Below are 20,303 nucleotides of genomic sequence, written 5' to 3' on the forward strand. Positions count from 1 at the left end.
GATAGTAGTAGTTCTCCTTCTGCTTTAGGCTATTTTCAAAGAAGGTTTAGAGCCAAGAGCCCCAGTGGCCTGGGAAAACACCTTCCTTCAGGTTTCTCAAACCCTCTTATTAGCCCTGAAGTCCTGGGGTTCTTCCAGCACCTCGGTTCCCTCTCCTTTAGGCTGGAGTAACTAAGTCGCCTTTCTGACAAACAACAAGGAGGCCAGGTCTGACCCCCTGCTCCAGTGTTTCTGGCAAGAGGGAGTAGCCTCTGCTTCCCATCTTATGTGACATGGAGGAAATTGTAAACAGAGTGAGGACAGGGCGAGTTCCCAAGCACAGCACCACTACTGCTGATATTGTGTCAAGGATGGGAGCGGGAGCACACCGAGGGGAAGCAGACCATGTCATCCTCTCTTCAGCCAACCCTGAGCACAGTCAAACCTCGGTTCTTAAACATCTCCCACCTCAAACAATTCGGTTCCTGACCAAGGTGTTCACAGAAAAAATATTTTGGTTTTCAAACAAAACTTCCGTTCTTGGCCCAGCAACCCTTTCATGCTGATGCCTGTATGATCAGTCATGCGTCTTTCAGACAACAAACAAAGGAGAGAATGTGTGAGTATGAGTCAGTTTACCACTAAACTTTGCATTGTTAACATCTCAAGAAATTAGGCTGTGAATATTTTCATGTCTTTTTGCCTTTGTTGCTGCTTATTATTATTGAATACATACAATAAGTCACTATGGGTCCTAAGAAGGTCAGTGATAGCAGCAATATGAAAAGGAAAGCTGTTGAGAACAACAATAGAGCTTTAAAAAGAAATAATTGTGGAACAGGAACTGAAGCCCACCAGCAACCACATTTTATTTAATGATGGACTTCCGGTCAAGATGGAGGTCTAGGTAGACATGCTTTGCCTCCTCACGCACCCACAAGGAGAATTACAACTAACCTCAAAACAAATAACACCCAGAACTGCCAGAAAATAGAACTGCATGGAAGTCCAACAACTAAGGATTTAAAGAAGCCACATTCATCCAGATGGGTAAGAGGGGTGGAAATGCGAAGACGAGCGGAGAGGCGAGGAGACACAGTGTGGTGTGGAGAGGTGGTAATGGCAACAAAATGCGTAGTCCCACATTCGCATATGGTGGATAAAAATCAAGGGGGACACCTTGGGAGCAAGAGATACCTTAGGAGCAAGTGATCCCAGCCCAAGGCCAGACCGTATAGCCCAGAGTTCCAGCATTGGGAAGATAAAGTCCCATAACTTTGGCTATAAAAACAGTGGGGGTTGGGGCAGCAGAAGAAACTGCTGGTTTCACAGGAAAGTCCATTTAAAAGGCCTGCACAGACTTAGAGTGTACACAAACCCACCCACTCTGGGAGTCACCACCAGGGCAACAGCCAGAAGGGCGCCAGTCACATACAGGAAGTGGGTGAAGTGATTGAAAATGGGCGAGTGTCAGGCAAATCTCCAGACACCAGGGATCAGCACTGTCCCTTCTCCAGGCCCTCCCCCCACACAGAGCCACAAAGCGGTGAAGCCAGTTGCCCCCGCCCTGGTGAATATCCAAGGCTCCACCCCATACAACTAAATAGGTGTGCTAAGACAGGAGTCAAAGCAGCTCAACCTAACACAGAGATACAAACACAGGGAGGCTGTCAAGTTGAGGAGGCAAAGAAGTATTGCCCAAATGAAAGAACAGAACAAAATCCCAGAAAAAGAACTAAATGAAATGGAGATGGCCAGCCTATCAGAGGTAGAGTCAAAAACACTGATGATCTGGATGCTCAGAGAGCTCACTGAGTATGGCCACAAAGTAAAGGAAGAAATGATGGTTACACTAAGTGAAATAAAGAAAAACCCACAGGGGCCCTGGTTGGTGTGGCTCAGTGGATTGAGTGCCAGGCTGTGAACTGAAAGGTCACAGATTCAATTCCCAGTCAGGGCACATGCCTGGGTTGCGGGCCAGGTCCCTGAAAGGGGGCGTGCAGGAGGCACCCAAGCGATGCTTCTCTCTCACATCTTTGTTTCTCTCCCTCTATTTCTCCCTCCCTTCCCCACTCTATAAAAAATAAATAAAATATTTTTAAAAAAAGAAAAGAAAAAGAAAGTCCACAAGGAACCAACAGTGAAGGGAAGGAAGCCAGGATTCAAATCAACACTTTGGAACATAAGGAAGAAATAAACATTCAGCCAGAAGAGAAAGAAGAAACAAGAATGTAAGAAAGTGAGGATAGTATAAGAAGACTCTGGGACATCTCCAAAAGTGCCAACAACCAAATCATAGAGATGCCAGAAAGAGAAGAGGAAGAGTGAGAAATTAAAAACTTATTTGAAAAAATAATGAAAGAAAATTTCCCTAATTTGGCAAAAGAAATAGACACACAAGTCCAGGAAGCACAGAGAGTCCCAAACAATTTGGACCCAAAGAAAAACACACCAAGATACATAATTAAAATGCCAAAGGTTAAAGATAAAGAGAGAATCTTAAAAGCAGCAAGAGAAAAGCAGAGAGTTACCTACAAAGGGTATCAGCTTTGTAGGGGTACCTACAAAGACTATCAGCTGATTTCTCAAAAGAAACTTCGCAGGCTAGAAGGGGCTGGCAGGAAGTAGTCAAAGTGATGAAAAGCAAGGACTTACAACCAAGGTTACTCTGTCCAGCAAAGCTATCATTTAGAATGGAAGGGCAGATAAAATGCTTCCCAGACAAGGTGAAGCTAAAGGAGTTCATCATCACCAAGACCTTATTATATGAAATGTTAAAGGGACTTACTTAAGAAAAAGGAGATCAAAATTATGAACATTAAAATGACAACAAAGTCACAACAATCAACAACTGAATTTAAAAAGTAAAAACAAAATCCAACCAAGCAATCCAGAATAGGAACAGAATCATCGGTATGGGGATCATTTGGAGGTTTCTCAGCCGGGAGAGGGAAGGGGGAGAAATGCGGAAATGGTGCAGGGATAAGAAGCATAATTGGTTGGTACAAAATAGACAGGGGGATATTAAGAATAGTGTAGGAAAACTTATATGCACAACCCATGGACATGAACAAAAGTGGGGGAATTGCTGGAGCAGAGTGGGGTACCTGGCGGAGGGGGGCAAAGGAGGAAAAATTAGGCCAACTGTAATAGCATAATCAATAAAATGTACTTTTAAAAAATAATTGCAAAGTTTGATAGAGGTATTTGTGTGTCTGATCTGGCTACCGAGTATGGCATGGCAAAATTGACAATTAGCAGTATTTAAAACATAAAGAGGCCATGATGAGTGCCGATGTTGCTAAGGGCATGAACGTGCTCACGAAACAACCACAGGCAATTGAAGAGGTGGAAAAATTGTTGTTGATTCAGATAATCAAAAAGCAGTTAGCCAGGGATAGCATTTCAGAGGCAATGATATGTGGAAAAGCAAAGATGCTGCATGCTGACCTCCTGAAAGGCACCCCTGGAACAAGTGCTGAAAGGTATTCGTTTAAGGCTAGTACAGGTGGTTCGATAAATTGAAGACAAAAAGTGCCATTCATAGTGTAGTGAGACATGGAGAGGTTACAGTTCTAACAAAGTAGCTGCTGACAATGTCATGACAGAATTTCAAGAATACTAGAGGCCGAGGGATTTGTTCCCCAGCAAGTGTTCAGTTGCAATGAGATTGGCTTCTTCTGGAAAAAGATGCCAAAGAGGATCTACATCACAAAGCATGAGAAGTCATTGTCAGGACAGAAGCCAATGAAGAACAGGCTGACGTTATCGCTGTGAGGGAATGGAAGTGCAGGATTTAAATTTAAGCCTCTACTCATCTACCATTAAGAAAACCATGAGTTTTCGAGAAAAATAATGTTATGAAAAACAAGTTGAATGTGACGTGAAGGGCTAATAGCAAAGCTTGGGTAACCAGGCATTTTTTTCTTGAGTGGATTTATGAAGTGTTTGCCCCAAGTATGAAGAAACACCTCCAGGAAAAACAATTGCCACTCAGGGCACTTCTTGTAAAGGACGATGCTCCTGCCCACCCTCCAGGCTTGGAGGCCCACTTGGTGCAGTAATACAGCTTCATCACTGTTAGGTCCCCACCACCTAACACAGCTCCTCTCAGCCAGCCCATGGACCAGCAGGTCATTTCTAATTTTAAGAAACTCTACACAAAGGCACCATTTCAGAGGTGTTCTGAAGTGACCTCTGAAACTAATTTAACCCTCAGGGAGTTGTGGAAGGAACATTTTAGTAGCGTCACTTGCTTGAGGCTCAAAGACACAGCATGGAAGGAAGTGTCTTCCAGGACCATGCAATCAGCCTGGAAGAAATGGTGGCCTGGGTCTGTGACTGAAAGAATCTTTATGGGGGCTTTGAGGATGAGCTTATGTCTGTTGGAGAGGATATTGTGTCTCTGGGCTTGTCCACGGGCTTGGAGGTGGATGATGATGATGTGGAGGAGTTGGTGGGGAACCACAGCACTGACGACCCAGGGACTCCAAGACCTTCAGACCGAGCAGCAACAGATGGCAGCTGAAGGGCTCCCTTCAGAGCAGAAGCAGTTGATTCAATGAAATGCTTGGGAAATGAGGAGAAATGTAAAATGTTATTGAAAAGTATCGCCCTGACAAAGAAGTGGCAAACTGTACAATACACAAGTTCCAGTGGAACAAGGAGACAAAAGAGAGAAAGAACCCCAAAGGAACAGCTAGCTACCTGACGTTTTTCTGGAAAGGGACTCCCCTTCCAGACAATAACCTCCTTCTCTCCCCTCACCCCTCCTCTCCATATTCAGTCACCAAAGCTCTCAACATTAAAGGTAAGTTCTAGTATGTACATAAATTTTCATTTTTACTGTACATCTCATTTCTTGTTAAATTTTCATTTATGTTTCATGTCCTTTTTGTTTTTAAACAGTACATTTTATTTACAAACAGTACATTAGACATGTACAGTATATAAGAGAAGTAAAACAGGGAATCATTTGGGGGTCTGGAATGGATTAATTCAATTTACATTATTTCTAATGGGAAAAATGACTCGATTTTCTAACAAATTGCTTCTCAAATAGCTTCCGGGATGAATTAAGTTCAAGAACCAAGGTTCCACTGTACTCACTTTCCTGCCAGATATTAAGCTAGAAGAGTCACTGAAAGGTATAAGGAAATTGAAAGGAGCATAAAGGCTTGGGAAATAAATCATAACACATTGTGGGGGAAGGAGGTAGGGAGGGAACAAATATTGCTGCCAAGTTATCAGTTACTTCTTATGTTCTTAAGAATGCTTCATGTCTTTTGTTTGGCCAGTTTTACCTCCCAGATTCCCATAAAGCATATGGTGCAACCAGTTACCTAACGAGACCAGCGTCATTCAGCTGCTCTCACCCTCTAATGGGAACACTGGCCTGGGATTAAAGTCATATCCAGTGGCCTGAGCTCTCCCAAGAACACCAGAGCCTCTAACTGGGGACCTTCCACAAGCTCCTCAAGGGACTGAGAGCAGCACCAACAATCACAATGAGAATTCTAATCTCTTCTCTCCTTCTGTTATTGCTACTAATGCTGATGTCCGTGGTCTCTAGCAACCCAAGTCCAGGTAAATAAGATTAATTTTCTATACAAAGGGGAATGGAGGTCGGGGGTTGGGGGAGAATGTAGCAAAACAGAAAAGAAAATGTGGCCCAAAAAACATACATTAAAATGTAGCTCCTTTTAGCTACAGGTATTTGGGGTAAGCTAACCTATCTCAATGTCCATTTCCTCATTTACAAAAGGGAGAAAACTGTACTTACACCCAGAGTGTTGTGAGAGGGGAATGAGATAGCATATATTAAACTGTAGCTGGCAAAGAAAAAATGAAAACATGGGCTCAGTTGCTCCTTTACTTCTCCCCCAATCCCTTTTCCAGAAGAGTAATGTTCCCCAAGGCCAGCCTTGGTGGCAATGGTGTAAAGGTGTTGAAGGCAATTGTACATTTGCAGAAAGTAAGGAAGTCCTTATTTATATTCTTTTTTTAAAATCCTCACCCAAGTATATGTTTATTGATTTTAGAGAGAGAGAAAGGAAGGGAGAGAGAGAGAGAGAGAAGCACCGATGTGAGAGAGAAACATCATCAGTTGCCTCCCATACATGCCCCACCAGGGACAGAACTCGCAGCCTTTTGGTGTACAGGACTATGCTCCAACCAACTGAACCACCCAGTCGGAGCTATTTAAGTTCTTTATAGTGCACCAGACATCACGTCAACAATTTTAATGCTATTTAATGGCAAAGTAATAAACTAGAATTATCATTCCACCAGATAGTATCCATATTTGAAGAATTAGCCATACCAAGCCCTATTTTAACAGCTCACCTTTTGCAAAGCAGACTCTTAGTTAGGGTTTTTGAATCAGCTCCAGTGGCCTGACCCTTAGAGAGTTCATTGCCATGTATGTTTCTGCTTGAGAGAAGGGCTACTTTGAAGTGAAAATTTTCTGTTACATATCAGCATGAACTAAGTCCTAAAATCAGGAGTGCACCCTACTTCACCCTAATCTCAGACCTCTCCTCCCTTGTAAAGACAGCTTTCTGGAGACTGCTGAGCCCCATGACCAAGCCCACCATTCTGGAAGAGAAGGCTTTTCCATCACTATGACAGACACCAGGGCTAGAGTCCTCAGCCTTGGAGTCAAAGCTCTAGCCAAAACCTGCTTTTCCAGTCCACTTCCCTTCATTCGCTAACCACCTAAACTAGGTAGGAAAAAGTCTTATGCTTTCCCACCAGCTCAGCTTTGCTCATACACCCAGCTCCAAAACCACCTCCCCTCCACAGCCTTCCTTGATTCCTCCCATGACTAGAAGGGAGCTCCACCTCCTGTGAACATGCCCAGCCCTAAACTGACTCTCTTTTTGCAATGATCATACTCTGCCTTACACTGAAGTTGATCTGCCTCTCCTACCTCTACCCTCTACCCTCTACCCTTCTAGACTGTGACCTCTTTGGTGACACAATCTGGTGTATCGTTTCCATATCCCTCACACTATCCAGCCCAGTACTCAGTAAATATTTGCTAAGTGAAAGAATAAATCCTCAAGTGCCCTTGTTGACTCTACACTGAGGTTTGATAGCAACTCTGTTAACATTCGGGGCTGGAAAATTCTTTGTTGTAGCGGGCTATTCTGTGCATTGTAAGATGTTTAGCAGCATCCCTGTGGCCTCTACCCACTAGATGCCAGTAGCAGCCACCCCACCCTTTAAGATACCAAAAATATATCCAGACATTGCCAATGGCCCCTGAAGGGGGACACCACTGCTCCATACAAATAGTTCTCAAACCTGCTCCACATTCAGACTTACCTAGACCTTCAGCCTTGAAGCCAGGGGAACAGGGATCCAAATCCTGGCCCTCCCATTTACTTTGCAATGCTGGACAAGTTGCTTCACTGTTTTGAACTTCAGTTTTGTCATATTTAAATGAACAAAATGTCAGCACATACAATTTTTGTGAAGATCAAATGATCTATAGTGTGTACCTAGCAAGAGGTGAAGAAACGGACTGAGTTATATTTCTAAAGTAGCTCCTAAGGCACAAGGGCAATGAATCAGGAGATCTCACTGTGCTGCCAGGTAAGGCTACTACAAACCATGTCAGATCGGTGGAGGCCGGGCTCAAGGCTTGTTTCCTAGCCAAGCACAGTATTGCAACACCAGGCTAAGTCTGGCTAGAGTAAATGACACCCCACCATCGCCCCCAAAAATTCTCAAAATAAAATCTCTTATTTCACCTCTTAAAATAACCACAAATATGCACAATATGCTTTTCACAGGAGAGAGGAGGGAAAGATAAGTGAGAATATAATGAATGTTAGGAAATTACTTATAATAATAGTTTACTTATTACTTATAATAGTAGCTGACATGTGTCAAAAACTCCTACGAGGCAGGCACTGTTTTGAGCACTTCACACATATTATCTCATTGTGTCCTCACGACAATCTAATGTACTTTTTTAATCTTTAACTTTTCACTTTTCAGATTTTCAAAAATGTTGTAAAAATAATCAGAGTTCCGCCCTGGCTAGGTGGCTCAGTTGCCTGGAGCATCGTCCCATACACCAAAAGGTTGCAGATTCAATTCCCAGTCAGGGCAAATGCCTCGGTTGTGGGTTTAATCGAAGGTCAGAGTGCATATAGGAAGCAATGGATTGCTATTTCTCTCTCTCTCTCTCTAAAAAATTAATTAAAAATTAATACCCTCAGGTAAGGATTTTTTTCAGTTTAAAAAAGTAATAATCAGAGATAATCAGAGTTTCAGTATATCTTTCATCCAGTTTTCTCCAAATACCATCTTACATAACCATAGTATGATGACATGATACTATTAACTAATGTACAAATATTCAAATTTTTCTAATCATCCCATTAATGTCCTTTTCCTAGGCCAGAATCCACTCCTGGATCCTACACTATTTGAATAAAGTTATCATGTCTCCTTGGTCTCCTCGGTCTCCTCCAATCTAGAGTATTTTCTCAGCAGCTTTCCTTGTCTTTCATGACCTTGATGATTTTGAAGACTACTAGTCAGATGTTTTGACGAGTGCTGATCAGATATTTTGCAGAATTTCCTTCAATTTGAGTTTGTCTGATGTTTCCTCATATAATTAAGTTCAGATTTTGCATTTTTGGCAAGAACACCACAAAAATGATGTGGGCCTCTCAGTACACCACATTTTAGGCCCATGATATCAGTATCTATCATCACTGCTGATGTTAACCTGGAACGCTTGGTTAAGGTGTGTCTGTCTGGTTTCTCAAATGTAAAGTTGCTATTTTTCCCATTGTAATTCATAAGTATCTTGTGAAGGGATACTTTGAGATTATGCAAATAGTCTGTTTCTTTTCATCATACTTTTGCCCATTAGTGTTTAAAATCCATTGATAATCCTGCCTACAACAAGTATTTCTATGGCATTAGTCAAATGGTGGTTTTCTATTTCCATCATCCCTTCTACATTTATTAATTGAAATTCTACTATCAGGAAGAACTGTTCCTTCTCTCCCATTTATATATTCAATTATTTATTAATATAAGTAAAGACTCACAAATGTTTATGGATTATAATCCATTACTATCATTCTTTATTATGTTGTTCATATTGTCCCAAAATTGGCCATTGAGAGCTCCTATAAGTTAGTTTCTATGCCACTTTAACATGTTTTTTCACCAGTTCTGACACCATAAGATGTTTCAGGCTTATCTTGTACTTTCCTGCCACGGGTTGGGAATCAGCCATTTCTCCAAGGAGCCCTGGTTTCTTTTATGGGAAAATGGTATTAGGTATTTATTGCCCGTTGCTTCTAGGTGCTTGCCCCCTAGTGGACAGAGCTGGGAAATAGATGTATGAATACACACACATATACACCACTAGTCCCATTCTACGTATTAGGTAAATGAGGCACAGAAAAGTTAAGCAACTTGTCCAAAATCACAAAGATAATATGTGGTGGAACTGTTAAATTAAAGTAATGATAGATCTACCACAGTCCTAACAAGTGGAAGTGCTTCTTTACACGTACAAGTCAGCAAAACGCAACAAGCCTAATATTCCAGCATAGACACTCTCTTTGGGAAATAACTAGAAGTCAGCAATTATAGCCACAATAAAAACTGTCATGTACTGAATACCTGCTTGGGCACTGGGCACCCACAGTATCTCATTTATTTCTAAAAACTCTGCAAGGTAGATACTCCTGCACTTGTTTTACAAATCAGAGAGCCAACGATCAAAGAAGCTAAGTGACTTGTCTAAGACTACATATCTAAGTGGCAGAGCAAGCAGTTAATCCCAGGTCTGTCTGGATATAAAGTCTATTCTTATTCCACTGTGTCAGTATTTTCCAAAACTGATTTTAGGTGGAACGTAAACTAGCTTTTACTTCAATAGCTATAGGTTTATTTTAATGCATGTTAGGGAAAAAATCTAAGCTCGTAATCAAACCCATAATCTCATGAATAATATTGCATAGAATAAGGCTGTTTTTAAGTAAATTAAATTTAAATAAAAAGTATGAAGTAAACAATAGAAGTGATACAAGCAATAGCAAAAATCATAACAGTGACCCATAAATGCTACAGCAACATGCAACTTCAGTCACACAGTAATATTAGAGTCATGTAGAGCTGCAGAAAGTTCAACTCTTAGACGTGAGCTTTAGCTCGAGATGTGTCCCTATTACCTTTATGAACTTGGCCTTTTCATTTGCTCTCTCTGGGCCTCCATTTCCTCATCTGAAAAATAAGAGATAGTGATTTACTTAATTAGTACAACCATTTTAAAAGCAATTTGGTAATGATATCAAGAAACATAGAACTGTTCTTAACTTCTGACCCAGAAATTCCATTTTAGGAAATTTGCCCAACAGAATACTACGAAATCTGGAAAACAGTTATAAGCACACAGAAATGTATCAATGTCTAAAAATAAAGCAATCTACGTATTCAGCTCTAGGAGAACAATTAATTAAGTCAGAGCACATATACTTGGGGGTGTTATGCCATCATTAAAAATGAAGATGACATTCCAACATGCTAATAAACAAAAAGCATTTGTTCACATACTATGGTTATCACTTTATAAAGAAAATCATATGCAGAAACATGCCAAAATACCAACATTGGTAAGAATAAAGATTTCTTTATTTGGACTTTCCAATTCCTCTGGCTCTAATATTATGGGGCGTTTCCCTGGAACTAGGAGAATACGGGTGAGAATAAAATATTAGAAAAGTTTAGATGGCAGGGCCTATGCCTGTTTAAATTATTTAACAGCACTCAAAACAGCGCATAAAAACATTTAGAAACTAGAACTTGAGGAAATGATGCAACACCCTCCGTCTGTGTGGCGGGAAGGGCACAAGCCTGGGTAGCAGGAGACCTGCACTGAACCAGGTGATCTCCAAGGGCCCTCTCTACACAACTTGTCTGTTCACTTACTGAACAAATATTTGCCAAGTGCCTAACTTGTGTCAGGAAACACACAACTGAATGACTACTGGTTCAGAGTCTAGAAGGGAAAAAGATTTTTAGTTTGCTAGGGCTGCCATAACAAATGTGACAGACTTGGTGGCTTCAACAACAGAAATTTACTTTTGAGAGCAAAGGGGGGGAAATGGGATAACTGTAATAGAAAAAACAATAAAAATTTTTTTAAAGAAATTTACTTTCTCACAGTTCTAGAGACTAGAAGTCCAAGATCAACGTAATGGCAAGCTTGGTTTCTTCTGAGGCATCTCTCTTAGACTGGCAGATGGACCCCTTCTTGGTCACTCCTCTGTGCACATACATCCCTGGTGTTTCTTTTTGTATTCAAATTTCTTATTCCTATAATGACTCCAGTCAGACTGGATTAGGGCCAAGCAGACAGCCTCATTTTAACTCAATCACCACTTAATGGCCCTACCACCAAATACAGTCATTCTAAGGTACTGAGGGTTAGGATTTCAACCTGAATTTCGAGAGGGACACAATTCAGTCCACAACAGATTTCAAACAACAAACTATAATTGTGTAATAATAGAGGTGCATTCAGATATGATGGGGATTCATGTGAAGGCATAATTAATCCTGACAGGAATATCAGAAACTACTATACGTCGTCGGCAGCCGTCCGTCTCGAGAGACGATGGTGTAGCTTCTCAAGAGTCTATCTGCACCGCCGAGAATGGCTGTGCAGTCCGACTCGGGAGTGACACGGTATCTGTCTCCTCCCGTGTTGAATCGACATCTTGCAATGACGCTGGAGTGTCCTCTCCAGTGAAGCTGAAGCTACAGAGCCTGGGCAGGGTGATATGGAGGGTCTGCTGTTGCCCATGCAGCAGACCCCCCTCTCTTCGCAGCTGAAGGGTCCAAGGGAAAGACGGAGTCAATACAGCTTGGCTTCAGGTGCGCCGCAGGAGTTGCCGGTGTTGACTACAACGTCAAACCGCCTTAGGGACTCCGGCTCCGGATTTTCTGTCGGGGTTTACTCTCTTAGCCTTTCCCCTGAAGAGGTATGCCGCAAGGCAGCGGAGGTTTTTTGGAGTCAGAGTTTTCCTTCTCTGAAACTACTATACACAGGGCACATTATATATATAAACCATCATCCTTGATTGTCACAAACATATTTTAGGTATCATAAAATGGGAATAAGACAGCATCAAGTGACAAGGCATACCTGAATAGAAGCCAAAAGAGGAATGGCTTTTGTTTCAGAAGAGCAAAGATCCATATCCTTTTATAGTTGAACTGGGATTTAGGGATTCAAATACAGCAAACTTGGAGGTCAGTGAAGATCCTGACGGGTTTATGCAGATTATGCTCCTTGCTCTCATTCCTTAAGTTATGAGGATTTTAATGTGTGTTGGGGGGTAAAGTCTTTATTAAGTGCCACCTTCTGTCCTCTCTTCCATCCAGAAACCATTCTTTCTCCACCTACCTCCAGCTTAAGCTTTTCTCTAAGCTGGATTTCCAACCTCAATTCCTTATCCATTTAAAATACTCCTCTATTTGGTACTTGAGTTAAAATACTCTTCGATCCCTGAGTGAAAAAGCCAGAAAAATGGAACTGTGCTAAATTAGATAGCACAAGGCTGGGGACCATTTCTTTGGCCCCTTCCCTTTCCAGGGCCCGGAAGTGACCTGCTTCCTTCCAACAGGGGTCGCCAGAGGCCACAGGGACAAACGCCAGGCATCTGGGAGGCGGCTCCAGGAAGGCGGCCAAGAATGTGAGTGCAAAGGTCAGTAACTCAGTATCAACAACAGCAATGCACCATTGCTGCCCCAACTGCCTCCCTTGAGTCCCTGAGACCAGTGCAGACGTTATGGGGCTGACTCGCCCGTTCCGCTCTCCACCACATGCACCACCAACACTCGTTTTCTTCCTGAGTCTCCTACGAGGGCTGGACTCCTCCAGGGACGAGCCTGCTAAATCTCTGCCTGCCTCTTCCCTCTTACTTTTTCCCTACGAACCCAGGGCTGCCTTCCAAAAGCTTCCTGGATCTTACTTTCAACCTTATTTTATTCACAAATAAGACTAAAATCAGACAGGTAAAATGGCTTGCCCCAGATAAAGCAGCTACTAGAAGGATGACATGTAGGTCTTATTTCTCATTTTCTGGTCTCCCTAATGATATCCTGCTGCCCTCTCCACAGCTGCCACCAAATTCTTGCCAACGCAGGTTAGGAGAAACTGCTCAAAAATAAATACATACATACATACATACATTTTCCCCATCCCATTGCAGTATGAGAAAACAAAGAAGATGGCAAGTAGAGCCCCACCTACTCCCAACTGTCCCATTTTTACCCTCCCATCTAAACAGCAACCCTGTTATTTCAGATTGGTTCCTGAGAGCTCCTAAAAGAAAACTCATGGCAGTGCCCAGGCTGCCAAAGAAGCAGTGTCCCTGTGATCATTTCAAGGTCAATGTGAAGAAAACCAGTAAGTTTCAAAAGAATGACCTTCCTTAAACCAGAGTCACTTGGTCGCATCAATGAGGGATGAAGCAGGGGTTGAGAAGAGACATTAGAGGTGAAATGAAGACCAGGATAAACAGCAAGTCCTTTCTACTCATGCCAACTTGTGGGGAAACAGGAAGAGGAAGGAAAGCAGGATACCATTCTCCTAAAACTAGGATGGTTTAACCAAAGTCTTAGACTTTAGAACCCATTGCTTATCAAAGTGGAGGGAGATGGGGCTGTTCGGGACCTGGTCACTGACCTCTGAAAATGACACGCATCAACTTTTTTATTGAAGAGCAGATGCAATTTATTGTATTTTTTTCCATTACCATTTGTCCCCCTTACAAACAGAATTTGATTCCTCCCTAGCCTAGCAAGTTTTTTTAATTGATTGATTTTTAGAGAGAGAGAGAGAGAAACATCTGTTCGTTGTTCCTCTTATTTATGCATTCATTGGTTGATTCTTGTATGTGCTCTGACCAGGGATGGAATTGCAACCTTGGAGTATCAGGACAATGCTCTAAGTGACTGAGCTACCCACCTAGGGCCTAGTCTAGCAGTTTTTAAATGTCATATAAAAGTAAGTTGGTAAGCCCTGACCAGCATGGCTCAGTGGGTTGGGCATCATCCCAGAAAGCAAAAAGCTACTGGTTAGATTCTGAGTCAGAGCACATGCCTGGGTTGCAGGCCCAGTCTCTGGTTGGGGGCATGTGAGGGGCAACAGACTGATGTTTCTCTCGCACATCAATGTTTCTCTCCCTCTCTTCCCCTCTCCCCCTCTCCCTAAAAATAAATAAATATTTTTTTATAAAGTAAATTGGTAAGCGTTAAGCTGATTGATATTATATTATCAAGAATAGGCTAAATCAGGCCTTGGCCAGGTATCTCAGTTGGTTAGAGCATTACCTTGATACACCAAGGTTGCAGTTTCAATCCCCTGTCAGAGCACATATAAGAAACAACCAATGAATACATAAATAAGTGAAACAATAAACTGATGTTTCTCTATCTCTCTAAAATCAATCAATTAAAAAATGGGATAAATCAGGATCCTTATCGCTGTTGATGGAAGTAAAATACATGGTACTAATTAAAAATTTAAATGTGTATAACTTCATAGTATCTCTAGTATAGAACACTAGCATGGATACTCAAAGACATATACATACAAGAATATAAATTATAGCAGTATTTGTATTAACCAATAAATGGAAACTTAAAATGTTCATCATCCCTGGCCAGTGTGACTCAGTTTAATTGTAGCATGTTCCGTAGACTGAAAGGTCGCAGGCTTGATTCCCAGTCAGGGCACATGCCCAAGTGTTTCTCTCTCTCTCTCTCTCTTCTCTTCTCTCTCAGCAATGAAAAAAAAAATGTCCTTGGGTAAAAATAAAAAGAAAATGTTCATCAGAAGCAAATTGGGCAATTCTGCTGTTGTCGAAATAATGACAAGATTAATAAATCTGACTTCATTAAAATTAAAACTTTGGTCCTCAAAAGAATAAAGTGACTGAAAGTAGGAGATGGTAACTGCGATATATGTAACCAATGAAGGATTAATATTTAGAACATATAAAGAATTCCTGCCCTGGCTGGGTGGAGCATAGTACCGTACACCAAAAGGTCGCAGGTTTGATCCCCAGTCAGGGTGCATTTGGGTGGAAACCAATCGATTTCTCTCTTTCTCTCTCTCTCTCTCTCTCTCCCTCTCCCCCCAGCCCCCCTTTCTTTCCTCTTTAAAATCAATGAATATATCCTTGGATGAGAATTTGAGAAAAAGGGGGGAAAATCTTTTAAAAAATAATAATTCCCAAAAATCAATGAAAGGAAGGCAGGCAACACAGCGAATAGACAAAAGACTCTAATCAGTCCTTTGGAGACAAGGAAATCCAAATAGTTAATAAACATATGAAATGGCACTCACATACCAATAACTGGGACAACGGGAGTTAAAACCAAACAAATATCACTATAAACCATCACACTGGCAAAAATTTTTAAGTCTGATGATACTAAGTGCTGGCAAAGAGTAGGAAACAAAGAAACTCCGATATCCTGTTACTCAGAGTGTAAATTGACAAATCACTGAAGAAGTGCTGGCAGTATCTACTGAAGTCTAAGCTCTGTCACCAAGCTAAATAGTTAAATACTCACAAGAAATGCATGATGATATACACCTGGAGACATGTACAAGAATTTCTTAGCATTGCTCATAACTATCCAAAACTGAAAACTAACCAATGAATATTCAAATATTCAAATATTATAGATCAGTGAGAATAAACAAACACATAACAATGTAAATGAATCTTACAAATATAATACTGGGTAAAAATAACCAAGACACAAGAAAATAGCTACAGGATGGCTTCATATAAAGTTTAAAAATAGGCAAAATTAGCCCTGGCCAGTGTGGCTCAGCTGGTTGGGCCATTGTCCCATAACCAAAAGGTTATGGGTTTGATTCCCAGTCAGGACACATATCTGGGTTTTGGGTTTGATCCCCAGTCCAGGTCCAGGCACGTAAGATCCCCAGTTCTGGCACCTTTGGGAAGCAGCCAATCGATGCTTGTCTCCCACACCTGTGTTTCTCTCCCTCCCTTTCTCTCTTCCTCTTCTCTCTCTGAAAAGCAATAAAAAATATATATATATCCTTGGGAGAGGATAAAATATATATTTAAAAATAGGCAAAATTAAACTTAATTATTTAGGAATAGATAAGTAGGTGGCAAAACAATAAAAAAGTAAATGCATACTATAAAATTCAGAGAGAGAGGGGAGATAGTGACCAGAAAAGGAGGGAGTTGCTGACAATATTCTGTTTCTAGGCCTGCGTAGTGGGTTCATGAACATCTACTCTATAACTGTTTATTGAACTGCACATATAAGTTTTTATGGACTCCTACAGATGTATATAAAATTTTGCGATAATAAAAGATTTTTTAAAGGTGCAGAGCAAATTATCTATAGTATAATATCATTTTTATTTCTTATAGTAAATAGTTTACATACAAAAAGATATGGAAGACTATATAAACTACTAACAGTAGTTTGTTCTGGAGAATGGGGGTTGGAGTTTGAGGGATTTGTCCTTTTATATTTTTTAATGGATATACTTTTTAATTTTAATTTCTTCCACTGGATAAATCTTACTTTTATAATTTTAAAAGCTCTCATAAAAATTAAATTTAAAAAAATTAACACCAGTCTTTCCCCTTTATTCTCACCATAGGGCACCGAAGGCAGCAGCACCGGAAGCCAAACAGGCACTCCAGAGCCTGCCAACAATTTATCCAACGTTGTCAGCTAGCAAGCTTTGCTCTGCCTCTATAGGAGCTCTGAGAGCCCATTCTCCCAGTGAAACAGAGTCAAGAAGGCAGTCAACACACCTAGAGAATGCTCTTCTCCACCTCATGCTCCCTCTCCCTGTCCCCACTTCCTAAATCATTCCAGTGTTCTCAAAAAACACTTTTCCCAAAATTATTTTGATTATTGCTCCCTCTAGTGCTTTCTCTTGTCAGTCCTTTCCTGTGCCCTCTCATTAGCCAGGCTTAATTTAAGCTTAATTACCTGAAAGAAACCAGGAAACTCCAGCTTCCTGGCTGGTTCCACCTGACCTTAAATACAACCAGGCAAGTAGCAAAAAGAAGTCAATAAATACTATTAAGTATAATAGGTCAAAATAATTTCTTTCAAATAGGGTCTGGCAACTCACATTCAATCCAGATGACCCACTTTACCCTTTTCACTCTGAACTCAACCCATATTCTACATCTACACACACTTCCTCCCAGAATCACTTGAGCTCGCTCTCTCTCAATCTCTCTCTCTCTCTCTCTCTCTCTCTCTCTCTCTCTCTCCTCTCTCTCTCTCTCTCCTGCCCAACTTTTTATTCTTTTACTCTTTCAACAAACCTTTCTAAGGTAAGACCTAAGTCGGGCAAATAAAACAAGTATAGCAATGAATCAGACATGGTCTTATTAAAGATAATATAGGTTTAAAAAACTTGTCATTTCCTAGCATGTAGAACACCTTTAGAATTTATTATTGTTATCATCATCATCATCATCATCATCATCATCATCAAGGGTCATTGTACTCTGTGAGTTTCCAAAATTACAGAAGACACAGCATATGCAGAACCATAGGTCCAGGGCTAGAGAGATGATGTGGAAGATCTCAAATGCCATTGAAAGAGGCTTCAGCCCTGGCTGGTGTGGCTCAATGGACTGAGTACCAGCCTGTAAACCAAAAGGTCACTGTTTCGATTCCTGGTCAGGGCACGTGCCTGGGTTGTGACAGGCCAGACCCGCAGTTGGGGGTGTGCAAGAGGAGACCAAGCCACGTATCTCTCACACATCGGTATTTCTCTCCCTGTCTTCCTCCCTTCCTTCCCTTCTCTCTAAATAAATAAATAAAATCTTTAAAGGAAAAAAAGAAAAGGGCTTCAAGTTGTAAAAATGAGAGGACATCATTTTTTAACATGGGAGTGAAATTAAAAAGTAATAATATAAGGAAACTAAACTGGCACCCATTTGAAAGGATAACTAAAGAGGAAAAGGTTATTATAACAGTATAGAGACAGCCTTCCCCTTGATCCTTCCCTCAAACAGAAGAGGAGAAAATAAAAAGGAACACTCGTACAGAATTTGGCTTCTGTCATCCCAGAGGGCTGCCTTATGAGAGAAAAAAACCTTTTAACTGAAGTGGTGAGTGGGGTGGGGCCCTATTTATGACACAAGAGGACAAGCCCCTCCTCCTCTGGTAGAAGAGCTGTGGGCACACGGCCTCCTCCTGTTTCTAATCCATCACCCCACAGCTGGAGACACAGAAAAGCCTCACTTGGCACAGGAGAGGGGGCCACCAGTGGTCAGCTCACTTGTCAACTGCCTTAAGAAGACCAGGAACGCCAGGATAAAGGAGTGGAGCACAAAGGAAGGTACCATCGTGAGGAATCAATGAGGCATCTGTGACAAAAGAGGCCTGGGTAGGAGGCCGGAAGGATGAAGCCTGGGAGATCAGCATCTCCCATGAGGGAAATAACAACCGTGGAGCCAGGTTCTAAGTCAGTATCTAGGCCTGATGGGGAACCTGAGCCACCCCAGACACCTATCACCCAGCCGGAGCCTGGCCCAGAAAAGGCACTCACAGCACAGCCAGCATCCAAGACCCAGCAGGGACCCAATACCCAACAGGAACCTGCTTCCCAGCAAAGCCCAGTCACTCAGCAGGAGCCCCTTGTCCAACATGAAGCTGAATCCCAGCAGGAAACTAGAGCCCAGCAAAAATCTGCTTTACAGCAGGAACTTCTTGCCCCACGGGAGCCTGCACCACAGCAATCATCTCCCATCCAAAGGGTGCCCTTCACTCAACAGGAGGCTGCCTCACGGCAGGGACCTGGGCCAGAAGAAGGATCTGGAACTCCACAGGACACAGAATTAGGAGAGGGACACGTAGCCCAGCCAGGACCTGGCCCAGTAGAACCACCTCTAGCTCAACAAGAAGCTGAATCAACACCTCTGGCCCAAACTGAATCTATGTCCCAAGAGAAACCAGAACAGTCAGACCCTATAGCCCAGCAAACAGCTACGGCCAAATCCCAGCAGGGATCTTTGATGGAGTGGGGGTTTCTATCAAAACTTCATGAACTATCCATACAGCGACCAGCCTCAGAGTGGAAGATATTTCTCAAGTGGATCACAGATTCTGATTCAGAAGCAGATTCGGGGTACCCATATGAGACCGATTCACCAGCCACAAGGGGTGAAACAGTGACCCAGGGGATGAAGCTGGACTTCAAGGGGAAACCTGGTTATGGAGTGATGTCAGGATGTGGCGGGACACCAACCCAAGGAAAGAAAACCAGCAACTACTGGGACACATGTAAGTTGAGTCCGGGGGTCTCCCAGGGACAGTTATTCATTAAGTATATCAGGTCAGCTCAGGTGATCCCTCAACAGTCCTGCTAAATAAACGAGGATCATCAGCCCTATTTGATAGATGAGGAAGCTGAGGCCTTGAGATTCAAGGACCTGACAGGAGCGGGGCAGTAGGGAGTAGTCAGTCCAGGATCCAAAGCCAAGGTCTGACTTCTTCACAGGATTTGGGGTAAGTCAAAGTGGGAAAGAATTCTGAGCTAGGGGCCAGAACACCGTGGAACCTTCCCCAAACCCACTGAGCACAGCTCTGGGGCAGACACTGTGGTGTACCTCAGAGACACAATGCTGAATGTGGCCCCTTACCTCGGGCAGGTGCCATCCCAACTAGGCCACAGTCAGTGCCTTGGCAACCCTTGAGCTCTCCAGATCGGCCTTCCACGGCAGGACACTTCCTCCCTTGCCCAGGCTGTCCCCCCAGAGAAGTTCCAGGCCAGCCAGACCTGAAGGCCTTACGGGTTGTGTGCTAGGAGAGGGACCCTTATGTCCGCCGAAGTCCCCAGCAAGGTCGCGGCTAGAAGAAGGGCGAGTTGGGGGCAGCAAGAGGGGAGGGTGATAGCCACCAGCCGTCCCTTCCTCCCCTCCTCTAAAGCAGGCGGTGGTGCGCCGGGGTGTGAGCTCCAGCTCCCATCCCCCTTCTCTAGGCTGCAAAGCCCTGCACGGCAGAAGCGGGCATCAGGTTTTCTCCCTGGAAGGAGGGGTTACTTGTTGGAGTAGTCGGAGGGTAAGAAACACGCAGCCCCGCTCAGGAAGCTGAGGGCGCTGTAAAACGGCCTAGTCCGAGGCCCGGCAATGGTGGTCCCAGCCCAGAGGCCCCTCCCTCCCAGAGGGCTAACCTCTCTCTCTCAGGGCTGAGGAGAAGGCAATTGGTGTCTCTTGGTGCCAAGGCTGGTCGTAGGCTGTGGGAGGGTGGGAAGG

The 20,303-nt window shown here is 42.7% G+C and overlaps 2 protein-coding genes and 1 long non-coding RNA gene across 3 annotated transcripts in view; 2 read left to right on the forward strand and 1 right to left on the reverse strand.

Moving 5' to 3' along the window:
• LOC149994730 (uncharacterized) overlaps window positions 1-20,303 on the reverse strand; it is a 118,757-nt gene that overhangs the window by 79,050 nt on the left and 19,404 nt on the right. Inside the window, exon 2 of the long non-coding RNA XR_016507905.1 lies at window positions 10,188-10,239. This is a non-coding gene — a long non-coding RNA (uncharacterized LOC149994730). The remainder of the gene's footprint in view (window positions 1-10,187; window positions 10,240-20,303) is intronic.
• Window positions 5,487-17,122, forward strand: CXCL17 (C-X-C motif chemokine ligand 17). Its single transcript, XM_090261423.1, has 4 exons — window positions 5,487-5,565; window positions 12,645-12,725; window positions 13,328-13,429; window positions 16,682-17,122. Exons 1-4 carry the CDS (start codon window positions 5,487-5,489, stop codon window positions 16,780-16,782), a joined length of 363 nt encoding a protein of 120 aa, XP_090117549.1. The 3' UTR covers window positions 16,783-17,122.
• On the forward strand, window positions 17,316-19,985 carry LOC149994735 (uncharacterized). Its single transcript, XM_090261422.1, has one exon. It carries the CDS (start codon window positions 18,453-18,455, stop codon window positions 19,416-19,418), a length of 966 nt encoding a protein of 321 aa, XP_090117548.1. The 5' UTR covers window positions 17,316-18,452; the 3' UTR covers window positions 19,419-19,985.

The sequence above is a fragment of the Furipterus horrens genome, unplaced genomic scaffold, assembly GCF_987537825.1.
Source record: "Furipterus horrens unplaced genomic scaffold, mFurHor1.1.pri manual_scaffold_13, whole genome shotgun sequence".
Classification (NCBI taxonomy): domain Eukaryota; kingdom Metazoa; phylum Chordata; class Mammalia; order Chiroptera; family Furipteridae; genus Furipterus; species Furipterus horrens.